This window comes from Chiloscyllium punctatum, chromosome 16, assembly GCF_047496795.1.
Source record: "Chiloscyllium punctatum isolate Juve2018m chromosome 16, sChiPun1.3, whole genome shotgun sequence".
Lineage (NCBI taxonomy): Eukaryota > Metazoa > Chordata > Chondrichthyes > Orectolobiformes > Hemiscylliidae > Chiloscyllium > Chiloscyllium punctatum.
Genome location: NC_092754.1, coordinates 39,562,828 through 39,582,214, shown reverse-complemented (window position 1 = coordinate 39,582,214; position 19,387 = coordinate 39,562,828). Strand labels below are relative to the sequence as shown.

The 19,387-nt window shown below is 39.6% G+C and overlaps 2 protein-coding genes across 4 annotated transcripts in view; both read left to right on the top strand.

The window, feature by feature from the left end:
- sh2d5 (SH2 domain containing 5) overlaps window positions 1–4,098 on the top strand; it is a 91,461-nt gene extending 87,363 nt beyond the window's left edge. The window contains exons 9-10 of the mRNA XM_072586757.1: window positions 1,604–1,763; window positions 1,853–4,098. Coding sequence (XP_072442858.1) covers window positions 1,604–1,763; window positions 1,853–2,044 — 352 coding nt within the window. The 3' untranslated portion in view covers window positions 2,045–4,098. The remainder of the gene's footprint in view (window positions 1–1,603; window positions 1,764–1,852) is intronic.
- Window positions 4,099–8,146: 4,048 nt separating this feature from the next.
- Window positions 8,147–19,387, top strand: part of kif17 (kinesin family member 17) — an 83,993-nt gene continuing 72,752 nt past the window's right edge. For 2 of the 3 annotated variants that reach the window (XM_072586753.1, XM_072586754.1), the window contains exons 1-2: window positions 8,147–8,537; window positions 19,225–19,371. In XM_072586753.1, coding sequence (XP_072442854.1) covers window positions 8,307–8,537; window positions 19,225–19,371 — 378 coding nt within the window. In that variant the 5' untranslated portion in view covers window positions 8,147–8,306. Of the gene's footprint in view, window positions 8,733–19,224; window positions 19,372–19,387 lie in introns of all 3 variants that reach the window. The other variant, XM_072586756.1, reaches the window with a different exon arrangement.

Genomic DNA, 19,387 nt, shown 5'->3' with positions numbered 1-19,387 from the left:
TAACTGAAATTTTAAATAATATTTGGCAGAATTATGATTCTCATCAATTCGTCAAAACTTATGTAGAGATCATGGAATCATAGAATGGCTGTAGCACAATGCTGGCTAATTGCAAGACCAATTTAGCTAGTCCCAGTTCCCACCTTTTTCCCAGAGCCCTAGAAGATTTTCGTTTTATCTTCAGTTACCTATCCCTTTTTAAAACCAAGATTAAATCTTCCCCACACATTTTGTCAGACCATGTATTCCAGATAGGAAAAGTTGAGGACTGTACATGCTGAAGAGTCAGAGTCAAGACTTGTGGCGCTGGAAAAACACAGCAGGTCAGGCAGCATCCAAGGAGCAGGAGAGTCGATGTTTCAAGCCCAAAACGTTGACTCTCCTGCTCCTTGGATGCTGCCTGACCTGCTGTGCTTTTCCAGTGCCACGCTTTTTGTCTCATGTATTCCAGATGTAAACCATTTGCTATGAAAAAAAAGTCACATTGTATTCTCAACAACTGGTTCTCGACTTTTTCATAAACAGGATTGGTTTCTCTCCATCTACTCTCTCTGGACTCCTTGGAATTTTGAACACCTTTGTCAACTTTCTCTTCTCTCAGGAGAACAATCTCCAGTCTACTACATGACTGAAGTACCTCACCCCGGAACCATTCCCATAATCACTTCTATGACCTTTTATGGGCGGCACGGTAGCACAGTGGCATAGTGGTTAGCACTGCTGCCTCACAGCGCCTGAGACCTGGGGATTCAATTCCCGCCTCAGGCAACTGTCTGTGTGGAGTTTGCACATTCTCCCTGTGTCTGCGTGGGTTTCCTCCGGGTGCTCTGGTTTCCTTCCACAGTCCAAAAATGTGCAGGTTAGGTGAATTGGCCATGCTAAATTGCCTGTATTGTTAGGTGAAGGGGTAAATGTAGGGGAACGGGTCTGGGTGGGTTGCTCTTCAGAGGGTCGGTGTGGACTTGTTGGGCCGAAGGGCCTGTTTTCACACTGTAAGTAATCTAATCTAATGACCTTTCTAAAGCCATTCCATCCTTTCTAAAGTGTAATGCCCAGAATTGTCACTGTACTCCAGTTGAGGCCAAATCCGTGTTTTTAAAAACTTCCTTGCTTCTGTGTTCTCTGTCTCTACTTATAAAGCCCAGGAATCATATGTCTTTTTAACCACTTTCACAACTATAGCCCACCACAGTATGCATATATATCCCCAGCATTCTCTGTCCCTGTACCCTTTTGGAATTGTACCCCTTGTATCATGCTCGCATCATATTTTCTACCAAAATGCCTTCTTGATGTCTATTACTATTCTCCCCACAATTAGTAATATTTACAAGTTTTGTGTCATCTGTAATTTTAAAATTGTACCCTGTACACCAATGTTTAGGTCATTAAAATATATAAAGGCAGTGCTCCTGGTGTTGAATCCCACTCCCCCACCCCACTATATATCCTCTCCCAATCTATTGTCTGATCAACTAATAATGATAACTAAAAAAACATAACTTTTTTCAGTGTTTAGATCAAGTTAACTATTAAAAAGTGTTTTTCCAGAAAAACTTTAAAGATGAGTTTGTTTTTCACATATATTGTTTTTTTTATAAAGGGATTATGCCACAGCACTCCTAAAACATGATGTAATGGGAGCCTTCTTACTGTGGGTGAATCCTGGCCCCCTACAGTGTTGGACACTAATGATGCGAACCCCATTTGGTGTGGTCAACTATCTTATCTGTAAAAATGATGAAGGCAAATATTATTTGCAGGTATGATCACAAAAACTTTTAAAACTATGAAATGATCTATTTTCCACTACAGCTTTAAACATTTATAATATGTATGTATTCTCTTCCAGCAATTGAACACACTAATGTTTCCCAGCATAAAAGCCTTGATAGAACATTACACAGCAAATGAAGATGGTCTATTTTGTTGCCTAAGTGTTTCAAGGGTAAATCACTGCTATGAAGAGCATGATTCTCCTGAACATTATCGTTTGCACCCAGTCCAAAGTAGACCAGAGGACAGGCAGACCGCTTCAGATTAATGAAGCTGAATTTCCAAGAACGGATAAGGCTGCTTCCTGCAGGTCATATCAAGAGGCTAGCTGCAAGTTGTGATGTGCAGGGTGGTTGAGGAAAATTTAATACAATAAATTTGAATCTGCCACAAATACTGTCTTGTGTTCAGTGGTATCAGACACCGCTGCAGTGGAGCCAGAGTTTACTGTTATGGGGATTGACTCACAATAGCATGTCGGAAGTTGTAATAATAATGCTGTCTTGTGATTCCAACAGCATACTTATATATACCACGTATGCGTTCCTTTAGTCCCTTCTATGGCAGACTATGCTAGCACTTAATGAGTTGAAGTTTGATACAAATCATTCAGCTGCTTTACTTCACAGCTAATGTACAGATACACCAACAATTATGATCAGATCAGAAAAGCTCAATTAATATCACCCATCATAGCATAAAGATACAAAATAGAAACACAGTTCACCATCAGTAAGATGTTTTTAATTAATGAAAGAAAGGCGATTTTATCCTCCAACATTTTTAACTTTCACATTCAAGAAAGCACATCTTTGTGTGCTTATTTTTCCTGATTTGGAAGAGCTTAATGGCCAAAGAGCTTTAAAACATAGTCTGTGGTTATCCTTTGATTACCCAGATGGGGTACCAAATTTCTAGTCTCTGTTTAGCCTCTTAAACAATTCATGAAAATGTGCATTGTTCTTGTAAACAATATGAAAAATAAATAAAATCCTTTCTGTGGAAATATTGTCAAAAATACTAAAATGTAACAGCAATCCATGCAAGAATAATGGTTAAATTAAAGCTTGAAGCCAAGTCAGAGATATTGTATAAGCAAATTAGCTTATGAAAATGTTTTGAGGTACTATCAATTGCAAGAGCTAAATTATCCTAGGTTTTTCTCTTCAGCTGCTATTCTGCAAAAACACATTTTAGACTTTTTGCTGACTTCACTGAGATGCTACTAGGAGAGAGGAGGTGAAACTTAGAACTGCCCACAGCTCAATCCAATTTCTTTCTGTGCCTGTGAGAATGTCCAAATTCTGAAGTTTCTGAAATATAATCAAATATAATACTTGTTTACTACTTGTAGCATGAAGCTTTTGCTGGAATGTTGTTTAATAATATGGTTGCTAATTAACAGGACTATTACTTTGGATTTATTTTTCATCTGTTAGAATTACGGAAAAGTTGTTAACAACTAGATTTTATTTACATTTAGAACTCTTTTGGTCCTCAAGGTCCTGAACTGCATCATCAAAAAGAAGAATTTTAAATGAAATTTGAATGAATGAAAGTAAAAAAATAAGTACTATAAAGCCTGTGCTTAGGCTATAAAAGAGATTCAACTTGCTGTGCCTATAATTGGTAGATTTCTCTAGTTTTTGGAGTACATTCTCGTGGGTCTAGACATTCACATGGTAGAAGGACCAAGATAAAAACCATACAGTTACAGACATGTTAGTGAATATGGGGAATAGGTCACATCATCTACCCAAGAGACTATCAGGAGTACTCCATTTTTATTTTGTTCATTGTAACTGCTCAAATATTAAACTGTATTAATAATTACATGTGCTTAAAAAAAGGCCGTACTGCTATGAAGAAGGAGTCAGCCTAAAACATTGAACAAACAGTAAAGAGACTTTAAATTTAATCAACTTTAACAAGTCTAGGCACTTAGACCAAGTATCAGATTTGGCCTCAAGAAGATACAAGAGTGGAAATTTAAAATGTGCTACTTTGAAAGCAGAGCTACCGTTTTGCAGCTTTTTGCAGATTATGGCACCAACCATTACCTCTTCAGCTTCAGTCTGTGTGAAACAAATTCTAATTAATTGCTGTATTAAAAATGTTATTTTTGATTTGATTATCATGACATCATAAAATATTGCAGTGAGGATCTCAAATGGGTTCAAGCTGACTTAAGTCATTAGATAATCTTAGCAAGTTTGCCTTTGTTTTATTAAAGTTATGATGCTAATATAAGGAGAAAGTGAGGACTCAAAGTGTGGTGCCAGAAAAGCACAGCAGGTCAAGCAGAATCTGAGGAGCAGGAGAATCGACATTTCAGGCATAAGCCCTTCATTAGGAATGGTAATGATGCCCAAAACATCGATTCCCCTGCTCCCCTGATGCTGCCAGACCTGCTGTGCTTTACCAGTGCCACGTTTTTCGATGCTAATATAAGGTTAATGGAAGTGATACTTAATAATTTGTTTATATTCTGCACATGGGTATGATGTATAATTCCTAAACAGAATACAAATATTGAATACAAAATAAGTATGAATTTGATCCAGTTATGCATTTTGTTAAGATGTGGTCTTAATTATCCAGGGTCTTTAGGACTAATTCATTCTCACTGGTCTTCATTGTCCTTATGATCTCACAAAAAACAAAACAAATCTCCAACTGTTATATCTAAATCCCTATATTGTGCTTTTTGACTTTGAATGTACTACATTGTGTTAAAGATGTGTATTTTTTATTTTTTTAAGTTGTTTATGTTATAATACCATTCATTGCAGAAATTTCATAATAAAGAGCATGTGAACATGACTTCTAGCAGCTAATTTTTTTTTCTGGAAGTGAGTGAAGAAAATATTAAGATTATTGCACAAGTCAAATCTTCTCTGGTGTCGCTTAGCCAAGCAAGCCAACTGCAGTTGAGACAGCAATAAGACCAGCTGTCAATCAACCCAGTGATATCATAGTAGTTTGATAAATACGTATTTCCTTCATTGGCATCTTCCAGCCTTCAGCACCCAGCCCTAGAATGGGGAGCTGCCTATTTTCAAAGTCTCCCACAGGTGTCTGTTACATATTGTGAACTCAGTGAATAGGTGATCATCTACTCCTCCACTTGGTGGTGCTGCATAGATATCAGCATTACATTCTGGGTCTACTAAAGTAGCATTATCTTTGCGCACTAAATTAAAAAATTTATGTAAATTCCAGTTTCAAATTAATAAGTCTAGAACATAGAATGTTACAGTGCAGACAGGCCCTTTGGTCCACGTTGGTGCACCGACCTGTGGAACCAATCTGAAGCCTGTCTAAACGACACTATTCCATTTTCATCCATATGTTTCATTCAAATGCCTTTAAAGTTGGCGAGTCTACCACTGTTGCAGGCAGTGTGTTCCCCGCCTCTACTACTCTCTGAGTAAAGAAACTACCACTGACATCTTTCTTATATTTATCACCCCTTAAGTGCCATCACCATCCAAGGAAAAAGGCTCTTACTGTCCACCCAATCTAACCCTCTGATTATCTTATTATGTCTCAATTAAGTCACCTGTCCAGCTTCTTCTCTCTAACAAAAACAGCCTCAAAGTCCCTCAGACTTTCCTCATAAGAACTTCCCCATCATACCAGGCAACATCGTAGTAAATCTCCTCTGAACCCTTTCCAAAGCTTCCAGCTATATTTCAGCTTCCAGCTTCCTTTCTATAATGCAGTGACCAGAACTGTATGCAATAGTCCAAGTGCAGCCATAACAGAGTTTTATACAGCTGCAGCATGACTCGTGGCTCCGAAATGCAATCCCTCTACCAATAAAAGCTAACACACCATACGCCTTCTTAACAACCCTATCAACCTGAGTGGCAACCTCCAGGCATCTATGTACATGGACACCGAGATCTCTCTGCTCATCTACATTACCAAGAATCTTAGCATTAGCCCAGCACTCTTTATTCCTGTTGCTCCTTCCGAAGTGAATCACCTCACACTTTTCCACATTAAACTCCATTTGACACCTCTCATCCTAGCTCTGCAGCTTATCTGTGTCCCTCTGTAACCTGTAACATCCTTCAGCACTATCCACAACTCCACCAGCCTTAGTGTCATCCGCAAATTTACTAACCCATCCTTCTACGCCCTCATCTAGGTCATTTATAAAAATGACAAACAGCAGTGGCTCCAAAACAGATCCTGGGGGTACACCACCAGTAACTGAACCCCAGGATGAACATTTCCCATCAACCACTACCCTCTGTCTTCTTTCAGCTAGCCAATTTCTGATTCAAACCGCTAAATCACCTTCAATCCCATGTATCCGTATTTTGTGCAATAGCCAGATGTTTGGATTGAGTGGGATATTGGCTTAAAATAGAACAGCTCACCCAAACTGTGATAGAAAGTAAGATTCAAAGTAAACTGCACATCTGAGGATTTTATTTACAAGCTGCTGAAATCATTGAATCTTAATTCACATTTTGAAAGATATTTTAGCAAAAATCACTTGATAAGATCACAGGTAAGTGCATTAAACGTTTGTATTCTCAAGTTCTTCTTGTTTAATTTGACTGACTATATGGGCAAGAAATTAGGTTTACAATTTCTACGCATGTGTATCGCCATGCCCATGCTATTATGGCAGTTTCAGATGATTTGATGCTCTTTTAACAAACTTGATCTGCACCATGCATTCTGAACTGCAGTGCTGATCACAGCTGAATGAATGTGTGGCATGATGGACCCCTACTGGTGCTATTTAATGAGTTAAGACACCAACTTGCAAGTGAAGTGTTTTTTACTTCAAACTTAGACACATTTAGTGGAAATTCAGTGGTGTACCTTCTGAAGTATTTTGAACAGGAGTCCTGCTGGGAATTGGTGATCATTGGAGGCTGTGGTTGCATTGCCATGGGTCTGCAACACATTCAGCAAATACATCAAAGGATGCAAAGAAGGAGGAGGAAAAAGACTCTTCACCCACCAAGAGATTTTCAAGAGTACTTTACTTAACTAAGGCTGCTGAGGTTGGACAAAGAGGAGTCACATAACTCTGCCATCTCATTCAATCTAATTTTGAGTCTTGAAGCAGGAGATCAATGGCCTTGAGATCACAGCTGCATTATTTCAGAACTTTCCCAGCAGAAATCACTAACATCTCAAACTCCTGTAAGTACATCATCCATCTGGGAGGTAACCTAGATCATAGGAAGGATGAGTACACCATTTTTCTCCATTACCAAGGCAAGGTAGAACAAAGGGTAAATGGCTTTATCAGGGTCATGGGTTCACTGATGGTGCAGAGTGCCATAACCTTCATGTACAAGGCTCTGCATGCCTCATTGTCAATGGGGAGAGGCACAGCAACAACTCACAAAACAATGCGTGGGTTACTATTCTGATAACAGCCATTCTGAACAGTTAGCTATTCCAGCATCTTTGGGCTTCTGTGGAACTTGGCTGCTTGGAGACAAAGACGATCCCATATGATGATGCACCCCTTCCATCACAATAACAACAAGGGCCAAGGAGTCACAAAATTGCATAGGACAGGCAACGGCTATGCTGAAGCAATGCAGTAATGCCTAGACTGGGGTTTGGGTTAGGGCCCTTCAGTACGTGCAGGAGGAGAGTGTTCAAGTGTTCTGTTATGTATTGCACAGCATGGCTATAACGAGAGTGCAACCATTGCCTGCAGGATTGAAGAGGATCAATTTGAGAGATGGATGAGGAAGAACAGGGAGGATGCACCCTCGACTCTTCGCACCAGGTTTTCTGCAATGATCAATTTTACAGTGAAACAACGTCCCTTAGCCTCCTTGGATCCAGCATTCCCACCATTACATTCATGTTAGATGTCCCATCATATTTTCCCTTGGCTCTACATTAAATAGTAAAGGACATCTTCAAAAATCTTCCTATTAACATCCTGTTTTGGGATGCTTTTGGGATCTCTTAATATTCCTGGACAGTAATACCCGAGTGGCTGCAGAATGGCTGACAGAAGAGCTGGGTTCCGGAGCTGCATGGTCAATTACTAAAAGTCTTATCAGTGAGGAAATACCCAGTGGTTGACATTGTATAACCACCTGATGAAGGAGCAGCGCTATGAAAGCTAGTGCTTCCAATTAAACCTGTTGGACTATAATCTGGTGTTGTGTGATTTTTAACTTTGTATAAGCTCCAAATCATAAGCTACTCACGTTTTGTTCTGACCTGTGAACAGATTTGCTGAAACTCCCTTAATCTATCTCTGAAAGGACAGCATCACGGAGCACTGACCAAAGCTCCCAATTGCTCTGTCTCTGTAGCAACGGTTGGCAAGCAACAAAAACGGAAGTGACGGACATCCGGCCGGAAACTGGGATCGTCAGTGGACCTACTTGTTGCCGAGCAACCGACGCTTGGCTGCCAGATCCCGGTCCCAGGAATGGTGGAGGGGGGCTGGGATGGGGGACCTGTAAGAAGGGACAGTCGTTGATAAGGAGACTAAAGTGCAGCAGGCTGGGGAGAGGAAGAGGAGGACGATGGCCTTGGAGACAGTGCGAGTGGTGGTACGCTGCAGACCCAGCAACAGCCGAGAGAAGGACCTGAACTGTAAGGTGGTAGTGTCCATGGACTCCGCCCGCGGCCAGTGTTTTATTCAGAAACCCGGGGTCCTCGGAGAGCCGCCCAAACAGTTCACCTTCGACGGTGTCTATTACATAGAGAGTACCACGGAGCAACTGTACAACGAGATCGCCTATCCGCTGGTGGAGGTAAAGCAGACGCAACATATCAGAACAGGGCTTGGGAAAGGAGGGGAGGTCGCATCACAGAACAATTTTCACACTTGTTCTACCAAGACACTAACAGTGAACAGGCCAGTGATGCTGTTGCTGGGTCAATACCCTGGAACTCCCTCCCGAACTGCAGAGGAGTGTAACTAAACCCCAAAGTCTACAATCGTACAAGTATGCACGTCTCCTCTCTCTCTTCATCTTCATTAGGAATGAGCACTAAATGCTAAGCCAAATTAAATTGAGCAACTGTCTTGGGAGGGGGGGCGGGGTCACTGCAACAAAAATCAAAGACTTTGAAAATTAAATTGATATAATCAAATTCACATATTATTTTGATCATTAACAATATACTGTAGCCCCTGCATTGCCCATCGTCAATTAAAGGCCTCAAACATGCTATTGGACTGTGCATACTCCCTGTCCAAGGATAAGTGGGTATGATCATAAACACTCAAGTCACAAGAAAGAATAAAACACATTAATGGACCATTTTAAGGAAATGGAAGCAGGAAGAGAATGAGTGACCACTAGACAGATAGGCAGATAATAAGATTATGTATCACTCACTAACTTTTTCGCCCTTGGTAAGCAATGAGAGTGAACATTTTAAGCCAGTATGTAGAAAGTCCATTAAGGGAGGGAATGATTCTGGGCCTAATATTAAGAAATTACCCAGACAGGAAGAAGGACCAGCAATAATGGAGCATTTTGGAGATAGTGATCATAGCTCAGATTGTAAGCTGGTAGATTTGTTCTCAGACATGATCCACAACCTGAGATACAAACCTTCTCCAAACCTGCAATTATAACTCAGGCTTTGATTGTTAGGAAATAGCTAATGATCTGGGAATAAAATCTGTAAATTTGGGAGAGGCTAATTTTACTAAGATAAGATATTATTTGGTTCAAGTGAACTGAAAGCTGTGTAAAACTGTGTATGATCAGTTGAGCCAAAAGGAGGAAATAGTGAGAGTTACAGGGCAAATGTGTCCCCATAAAGAAAAGTTAAAAGTCACACAACACCAAGTTAAGGTCCAACAGGTTTATTTGGAAGTACAATCCTTTGTCAGGTGGCTAGTGGGGCAGGATCATAGGACACAGAATTTATAGAAAAAGTCAAAGTGTCTTACAACTGATGCGATGTGTGGAACAAACCTAGTTTGCTGTTAAGTCTTTAATCACTAAGAATTAGGATGGAGGTTTTTATTGATTAATATGTAAATTCCAGAACTTCTTTCAAATCACAGTCCAGAGATAACTTAAGATTTATTCAAAAAAAAGGTGACATCTTAGCTCAGATAATACATTAAAGGTGTGAGGTTAGAGTCTGTCTGTACTCCAGCCTTGAGTCTGACTGGTTCTGTTTCCAAAGTAAGAATTTATAAAATGGCACATAAACTGACCCCCTACAGATTGTGTGCTCTTTGGAAAAAAAAAGTGTATCTGTAAATACAAATCTGCAAATGCAAATTCACCCCAAAAAATTATATGTGTATGTGCATATGTGTGTGTGGGAGAGAGGGAGAGTGCATGTGTGCGCGTGTGATCATATGTAAGACTGTGTGTTTATGTGTGTCTCCGTGTAATGTGACATCAACCCAAGATCCCAGTTGAGGCCGTCATCATGTGTACCAAATGTGGCTATTAGCCTCTGCTCGGTGACTCTGCGTTATTGCATACCCCAAAATTGCCTTGAAAGGCAGTCACCTGAACTTCCAAGGCCAAATGTCCTTGACCGCTGAAGTTCTCCAAGCTAGAGAAGTGCAGCATCACGAGGGAGTAACTGAAACAACTACACAGTGATATCAACAAGTTTCATCCTACCATCAGACTTACCATGGACTATTCTTTAATATCAGTCTCATTCTTGGACACATGCATCTCCGTCAAGGATGGGCACCTCAGTACCTCACTCTATCGCAAACCCATGGTTGCACTTCTCTAGCTTCCACCCTAAACATATTAAAACTGCCACCCCCTAAGGACAAACCCTACGAATACACAGGATCTGTTCAGATGAGGAGGAAACGTGACGGACACCTGAAGGTTCTGAAGGGCGCTCTCATAAAAACAAGATACGATGCTCAACTTATCGATTGCCAGTTCTGACGTGCCACAGCGAGAAACCATAATAACCTCCTCAGGAGATATACATGGGATATGACCGATAGGGTACCTTTCATTGTCCAGTTCTTCCCGGGAGTGGAGAAACTACGCCATGTTCTTCACAGCCTGTAACACATTATCGATGAGGATGAACAGCTTGCCAAGATCTTCCCTATGCCTTCAATTATCTCCTTTAAATGACTACCAAATCTTAAATAGACCATTGTTCACAGCAAACTGCCCAGCCTTCAAGACAACAGCAACCACAACACCATACAACCTGTCATGGCAACCACTACAAGATGTTTCAGAGTATCGACATGGATATCACCATTACACATGGGGACACTATCCACCATGCACGTGACAGGTACTCATGTGATTCGGCCAAAGTTGTATACCTCATACTCTACAGGCAAGTATACCCCGAGGCATGGTATATTGGTGAGACCAAGCCGACACTATGACAGAGGATAAATGGACACCGTGCAACAATTGCCAGACAAGGATGTTCCCTCCCAGTTGGAGAACACTTCAGCAGTCAAGAACATTTGGCCTTGGATCTTTGGGTGACTGTCCTCCAAGGGGGACTTTGGGAAATGCAACAATGCAGAGTCACTGAGAAGAGGTTGATAGCCAAGTTCAGTACCCATGAGGATGGCCTCAAACAGGATCTTGGGTTCATGCCACACTACAGGTGACCCCAATACACTATGCACTCTCTCACACACACAAGCACACATGCATGCACACACACATGCACACACACACACTCTTACACATGATCACGCTCCCACACTCACACAGATCCTCTCTCATATACACAGTCTCTCTCAGACACACACAAGCTCCTGTGCACATCCCCTCACAGGCATAGACTCCAACACACTCGCGCACAGATTATATCAAGCACGCACATACACCCTCTCACACATATATACACACTCAAATGCACACAGTCACACACTCACACATATACAAGCATTTTGTTCAAAAAGCACACAATCTGTAGGCAATCAGTCCATCAGAATTTTATAAATTCCTACTTTGGACATAGAACCAGTTTGACTCAATGTTGGAATACAGACAGACTCTAACCTCAAACCTTGAATGCATTGTCTGAGCTGAGAGGTCACTTTTTTTTAAAATGAAATTTTAAGTTATCCCAGTACTGTAACTTGAAAGAAGTTCTGGGATTTACATATTAATCAATCAAAACCTGCATCCCCATTCTTCATGATTAAAGATTTAAAAACAATCTGGGTTTGTTCAATACATTGCATCAATCATATGAGACTTTGATGTTTTATTATAAATTTTGTGTCCTATGACCCTCCCCTACTAGCTACCTGATAAAGGAGCAGCGCTCCAAAGCTTGTATTTACAAATAAACCTGTTGTACTACAACCTGGTGTTGAGTGATTTTTAACTTTGTCCATTCCAGTCTAATACTGGCACATCCAGCCCATAAAGACTATAAAGTGGCAGTAAGAACAAAGAACCTGGATATCATGAGTATGTCGATATTGTGGTTTGAGGGGAATTTTTTCTGTGATTTTTCTTAAGAGAGGTTTTGAGGCATAGGTGCTGAGCTGTCTCCTCCAAGCTAATAAAGTCAGCTAGTGAGCCTTGGCATTTTTTAAAAGTTGAAACAATAGAAGCAGCATGAATGGGTGGAGTCAAGCTCTCACTTGAAAGACTGCTAACATTGTCCCATTATTAAAAAGGGAGGAAGAGCCAGATCAGGAAATTACAGGCCAGGAAGTTTACCCTGGCAGGTATTGGAAATAATTCTGATGAACAGAATATTTATGCATTTTGACAGATGTGGATTAATCAGGGATATTCAGTTTGGATTTGTTATGGGTCAAGTTTGACAGGTTTGATCAATTTATTTGAGAACATAACCTGGAGTGTCAATGTGGGTAATATATTTGTGATCTGCCATACTTTTGATAGAGTCTATCATGGTAGACTGGTTAAAAAAAAAGAGCCCATGAGATCCATGGCAAAGTAATATGTTGGATCCAAAATTGATTGAGGGTCAGGAAGATGGTAATGGTAAGGGCATTTGACACTCAAGCATGTTTCCTGTGGGGTTCTGCAGGACCCAGTGCTGGGACAACTGCTGTTTATGATTAGACATGATTTTGACATAAATGTAGGAGGTGTGATCAAGAAGTTTATGGATTACACCAAAGTTGATTGTATGGTAAATAGTAAAGAAGATAGCTTTAAATTGCAGATGGATATCAAAAGACTGGGCAGGTGAACAGAGGAGTGGCAAATGGAATTCAGTCTGGAAAATTGTGAAATAATGCACTTGGCAAAGGCTGACAAGGTAAGGGATTATTCTACGGGAGGAAATGGGAAATTACTGTAGATCTGGGGATTTTGGTATGCATATCCACAGATTGCTGAAGGTAGCAGGGCAGATAGATTAGCTGGATAAGATTGCATATGGGGTCATTGTCATTATTAGCCAAGGCATAGAATTGAAAGGCAGGGAGGTTATGCTGGAACTGTATACAATGTTAAGCCACAACTGGAGTACTTCAGTTCTGGAAGGATGTGATTGCATTGGAGAGGGTGCAGAGGAGGGTTACCAGGATGCTGCCTGGTCTGGATGATCTGAGCCACGTGGAAGATTGGAATAACTGCTATTGTTTTCCTTGGAGAAGCAAAGGTCAGGAGAGGACCTGATAGAGGTATATAAGATTATGAGGGGCATAGATGGGGTGGTTGGGAAGACACCATTTTTCCATTAATAATGGGGTCAATAGCCAGAGGACATAGATTTAAAGTAACAGGTAGAGGCTAAGAGGGGAGTTGAGAATTTTTCTCACCCAGAGGGTGATGAAAGTCTGGAACATACTACCAGAATGAATCAGAAATTAATAAAATTTAAGCAATATTCACATATTGTAATCACATTACCTTCAGAGCTTTAGGCCAAGTGCTGGAAAATGGAATTAGTGTGATCAGATCTTTGTTGACCAGCATGGACATAATGGGCTGAATGGCCTTCTTTTGTGCTGTAAATGTTAGAGCCTATAATAGGTATCACCTGACAAGAATCAGTACCACAAATACCCTGTCAGGTAACTACTAATATTATTTTAAAATGTTAATGAACCTGATACTTAAAATACCAAATGCCGCTTTTGTCAATTAAATTGGGATGTCTAAAATACATTATACAACTACAGATCCCACTGGTTCCAGAAAAGAAACAGTTACCATTTCCCTAAGTTATTTCTGGTTTGACATATATATTTTTCTGCAGGCACTAGTTGCAATCCATTACATTTGGTCAAGAATAAGAAGGAGTCATATATTAGGTATAGACAACTGGGACCAAGTGAATCTCTTGAAGTGTATAGGGGGTTGTAGGGACGCTCCTAAGAGGGAAATCAGAAGGGCAAAAATAAGGCATATAAGGTTAAGGATAATCCAAAGAAATTCTACAAGTACGTTAAGAGCAAAAGAGCAACTAGAGAGAGTATAGGACACCTTAAAGATAGGACACCTAAAATTCATCTATGTGTGGAACCACAGGAAATGGGAGAGATACGAAACAAATATCTCGTGTCAGTTTTTACAATGGAGAAAGAAATGAAAGCTAGGGAACTCAGGAAAATAAATATTGATTTCTTGAAAACAGTCCACATTTTGGAAGAGGAAGTGCTGGAGGTCTTTAAAAAACATCAAGGTGGATAAATCTCCAGGACCTGATTAACTGTATCCCAGGACATCGTGGGAACTTAAGGAAGAAATTGCAGGCCCCCTAACCGAGAAATTGTATCAGCTGCAGCCACGCTGAGGTGCCAGAGGATTGGAGGATGGATAATGTGCCTTTATTTAAGAAAGACTATAAAGGATAAGCCTGCAAGCTATGGACCTGTGAAACTGACATTAATGGTGGTATGACATTAGAGAGGATTCTGTGAGGGATAGGGTTTACTTGCATTTGGAGAGGGAAGGCTAATTAGGGAGATTAAAGTGTGGGAAATCATGCCTCACAAACTTGATTGAATTTTTGAGGATATAACCAAAAAGATTGATGAGGGCAGAACGGTAGATGTTGTCTACATGGACTTTAGTTAAATCTTTGACAAGATTCCACGTAGTAGACTAATTAATAGAGTTAGATTACATGGGATTCAGGGAGAGCTTACCAATTGGATACACACTTGTCTTGATAATAGGAGACAGGGAATGGTGATCAAGTGTTGCTATTTTGGATTGGAGGCCTGTGACCAGCGATGTTCTGCAAGGATCAGTGCTGGGTCCACTTTTGTTTGTTATTTACAAATCATTTGGCTATAACCTGACAGTTGTGTTCCTTTGCAACCTCGTGATATAGAAAATCATACTATGGAAAACCGCTATAGAGAATCCCACTGTAGAAGAGCACTAATAGAAAATCCCTATACCCATTCAGTAGAAAGTTTGTGTTATCCAAACAAAGTCCACAATTCGTCAATTGCATTATAGCCAATTCGTGCTGATGAAATGTACATTCTAGCAGAATGACCTGTGTATAAACAATATGGATGAGAATTTAGGAGGCATGGGTTAGTAAGTTTGTAGATGACACCAAAATTGGTGTTGGAGTTGAAAGTGAAAAAGGTTATCTCAGATTACAAAGGGATCTTGATCAATTGGGCAAATGGGCTGAGGAGTGGCAGATGGAGTTCAATTTGAATAAGAAACATTTTGGTAAAACAAACAAGGGCAGGGTTTATACAGTTAATGGTAGGGCCCTGGGTACTGTTGTCGAACAGAGAGACACAGGGATTCAGGTACTTGGTTATTTGAAAGTTGCATCAGAGGTGAACAAAGTGGTTAAGAAGGCAGTTAGATTATTTACCTTCATTGCTCAGACCATTGAGTATAGGAGTTAGGACGTCATGTTGAGGCCGTACAGAACATGGGTGAGGCTCCTTTTGGAGCACTGTGCTCTGTTCTGGTCACCCTGCTATAGGAAGGATATTATTAAGCTGGAAAGGATTCAGAAGAAATGTACTAGGATGTACTGGACTGGAGGGTTTGATTTTTAAGGATAGGCTGGATGGGCTGAGATAATTTTTCACTGGAGCATAGGAGATTGAGGGTGACCTTCTTAGAGTTTATAAAATCATGAGGGGCATACATAAGGTGAAAAGCAAAGGTCTTTTCCCTAGAGTTACGGACTTCAAAACTACAGGGCGTATTTTTAATGTGAGAGGAGAAGGATTTAAAAGGGACCCGTGGGCAATATTTTCATTCAGAAGGTGATTTGTATGTGGAATTAACTACCAGAGAGAGTGGTAGATGCAGATACAGTTACATTTAAAATACATTTGGATAGGTACATGAATAAGAAAGGGTTAGAGGGATATGGACCAAACACAAGCAAGTGGGACTAGCTCATATTAAGAAACATGGTCAGCATAAAGGAATCGGACTGAAGGGTCTGTTTCCATGCTATGTGGCTCTATGACTCAGTATATTATCATGACAGTGAATGTTGACAGCTATTTGAACCTCCCTCTGAAAAGGGTCATTGGCTAGTGATCAAGTAAAATATCTTTGGATGATGTTTGCTCCTCAGTACCATTGACAACATGGCAATTTGTAATTCCACACCACATGCTAGAGGGGATATTTAGCATCACTCTGGCTGCTTGCCTCTTTTTCAGCAAACAATGTCATATAGTATGACTGTTAGCTGCTGCAATTAACTAAATAAATATTAAAATACTTTTCTTTAGGAAGCCAGCCAACTCCTTCGGAAACAAAATTGCATTTCGTGATTGTTAAGAAATTCTTTAAAATTTATACTATTTAGAACTTCCCATATTTGTAGAATTATCATAACAGGATTCTGAAACATCTGAGGACTGGAAGCCATACTAATACAAACTGATGAAAATGTATTAACTATTTTCACTACTTACAGAGAAATGATTCAGTAGGATTACTTTAGAACATTCTTCCACTAAATTCCAGTTCCACTGATCTTACAGCAGTGATGATGCACTCTTAGCTACTGGCATAACAGCAGTGAAGCCCTTATACTACAATTCCCTGCAAAGTCTTTCTTTCTGCTCTTTCACTATTTACATTTTTATCCAATTGCTCCCCACACCACCAAAGTCTTTTCGCCAAACTTCTTGGCTCATTTTGAGGAAGTGAGAATTGTGTACTCCATTATTTTCTCGCAGGAATACAGATATAATGCCAGTGTCTGGACATGATACTGAAGGCAAAAGCAGTGAAGACTGATCAAGGAAGAACTGATTCAAAAGACAAAATTTTAGGACTTGAACAATCAAATTCCAGTATAGGTGAAAACATCAAGCTGAAATCATCTTCTGCTTCATACTATGGATTAAAAGAATGAAGCACTTCTAGCCCCCTTGAAGAATATCCCAAACAAATCATGTCAATGAAAAGAAGGGTGAAAATTATTTTGAATACTATTCCAAGTTGAAGAAATGATGATTTCCCTGATACTAATTGAATAAATAATGGTGCTACTACTTCCACTGTCTGTACCTTGATGCTGCTTCTTTTTGGTCAATGATATCTCAGAAACTCCAGCAGAAATTAGGATTTCACCAGTTTCAACAATAGAATAAACTTTAAGTTTTGAGGAAATTAGTTACTTTTCCTATACAGGATTGGCATCTAGAAGAACTTCCTCTGTAGTAATAATCAGTGCCCCAAATCTTGCTGAAAGTTCCACACTAGCATCAGCCACACTGGTGATCAGATGGAAACTAGTTTAAGTACTTCAGTTACTTGCTTTAAGGCTAATATATTTCATTGATGCTCTTTTAACCTGGTTTAGTATTTATACACTCCTCCTCTTCAGTATGTTAATTTTCTTCTGTTGCTCCATTTTTAATGTGTGAATTTCTCTCAGTTGTCTGTATATGTTCCAGAAAAACCTGCAGTGAAGTAGAGCGTTGATTTTCTGCAGAAATAATTTCACCCCTTTTTTTATTGCTTAAGCAAATCTTCAGTCATTTGCCTGAAAATCTACTCAATTTAGTTGCGAATATATGTGATCCAGAAGGCTTTGATTTGTCCAGCTGCCTCATGAAGCAGCACAATGCCACACAGTGGTGTAGATAAGCTATTTGCAGCAATATCCTCTGAATCACTTATTTTTCTAGTTGCAAGATAAGTGAACATGAGGTGACTGAACATGGTGGATATTTTCAGCTGATCAGAGAGGGCAAAATATGGATTTCTAAAATATAGATCATGCTTAACGGACTCAGTTGCATTTTTGAAGAAGTGTTTAAAATAATGTAAAGGAAATGTCTGTAAATTATTTATATGGATATCCAGTAGCCATTTGATAGTCTGTTGGTTAACGTTGAAGCTCATGGAACTAAGGACAAGTTATTGATCTGTTTAAGAAATTGGCTGACTAGCAGGAGCTGCATACTTAGCTCAATAACAAGGAACAAATGGCAGAATGTGACTAGTGATATCCTGGGAGAGGGGAGGAGAAAGATTGATAGAGAAGATGGGGTGAAGTCAGCAATCCGGAACAATCTCCCGTCAGACATTGTGTTTAAGAGTGTTGAAACACATGAAGGAATTATTTATATTTAATTGCCCCAATATCTTTTTTGTTTGTTGGCATCTAGAGGCAGACCCTTCGGTCCAACTCGTCCATGCTAACCAGATATCCTAACATAATCTAGTCCCATTTGCTAGCATTTGGTCCATGTCACTCTAAACCCTTCCTATTCATATACTCATCCAGATGCCTTTTAAAGAGAAAAATATTTTTCTCACCTTAATTTGCCTCTATTCCTGTAATACAAAACACTGAAAATATCATGTAAAAAGGTTACCACATTTTTCAGGAAACCAGCACGAATGCACTGTTACCTCTCAAGGTATTTATCCACTTTTTAAGCAACAGTATTGTTCTGCTCCTACATTACAACAATGGGTACAGTTCATAACAGCACTTATTTTTAAAGTACTTTGAGAAGTCTGGTGATTGTGGAAGTTGCAATATAAGTGCAAGTTTTTCTTGCCTATCCATAATTTAAAGAAAATGTTCCCTGCCTTTCTTTAGCAGCAACATGACAGACCTGCCAGTCAATTGCTAGTTAGAAGAAGATGTTTGCTTCCAATAATCTTTAACTCCTCTGTGTCTTCAAATCATTATTGGCAAAACTGAAACTACGTATTTTACTCCCAGTAGAAACTCTAAACACTATTTTTAATTCCATTCCCATCTAGCTGCTCATTCAAATTTAGACTTAAATGATTTTTTAACATAGAAGTAATCATCCTATGGTGTCAGAAAGATACCCACGTCAGGGAGACATTAAAGGAAAGGAAAGAAGTTGATTTTAAGAAAACTGGGAGGGACGTGAAAAGGCAATATTTTTAAAATAAAGTTTAGAATTGTTTTGAATGTACTGTATAACATATATAAATTTTAAAATCTTCTTTGTTTCCATATTGTAGCTGATCTAGATACCATTTAATGCCTTCATATTTATAATTTTCAATTATGAGTAATTCCATTCTTTTCTAGGGTGTCACTGAAGGCTACAACGGAACAATATTTGCCTATGGACAAACAGGAAGTGGGAAGTCATTCACCATGCAAGGCATTTCTCATCCAACTTCACAACGAGGAGTTATTCCCAGGGCTTTTGAACATATATTTGAGAGTATCCAGGTAGTTCAGCTGCAGC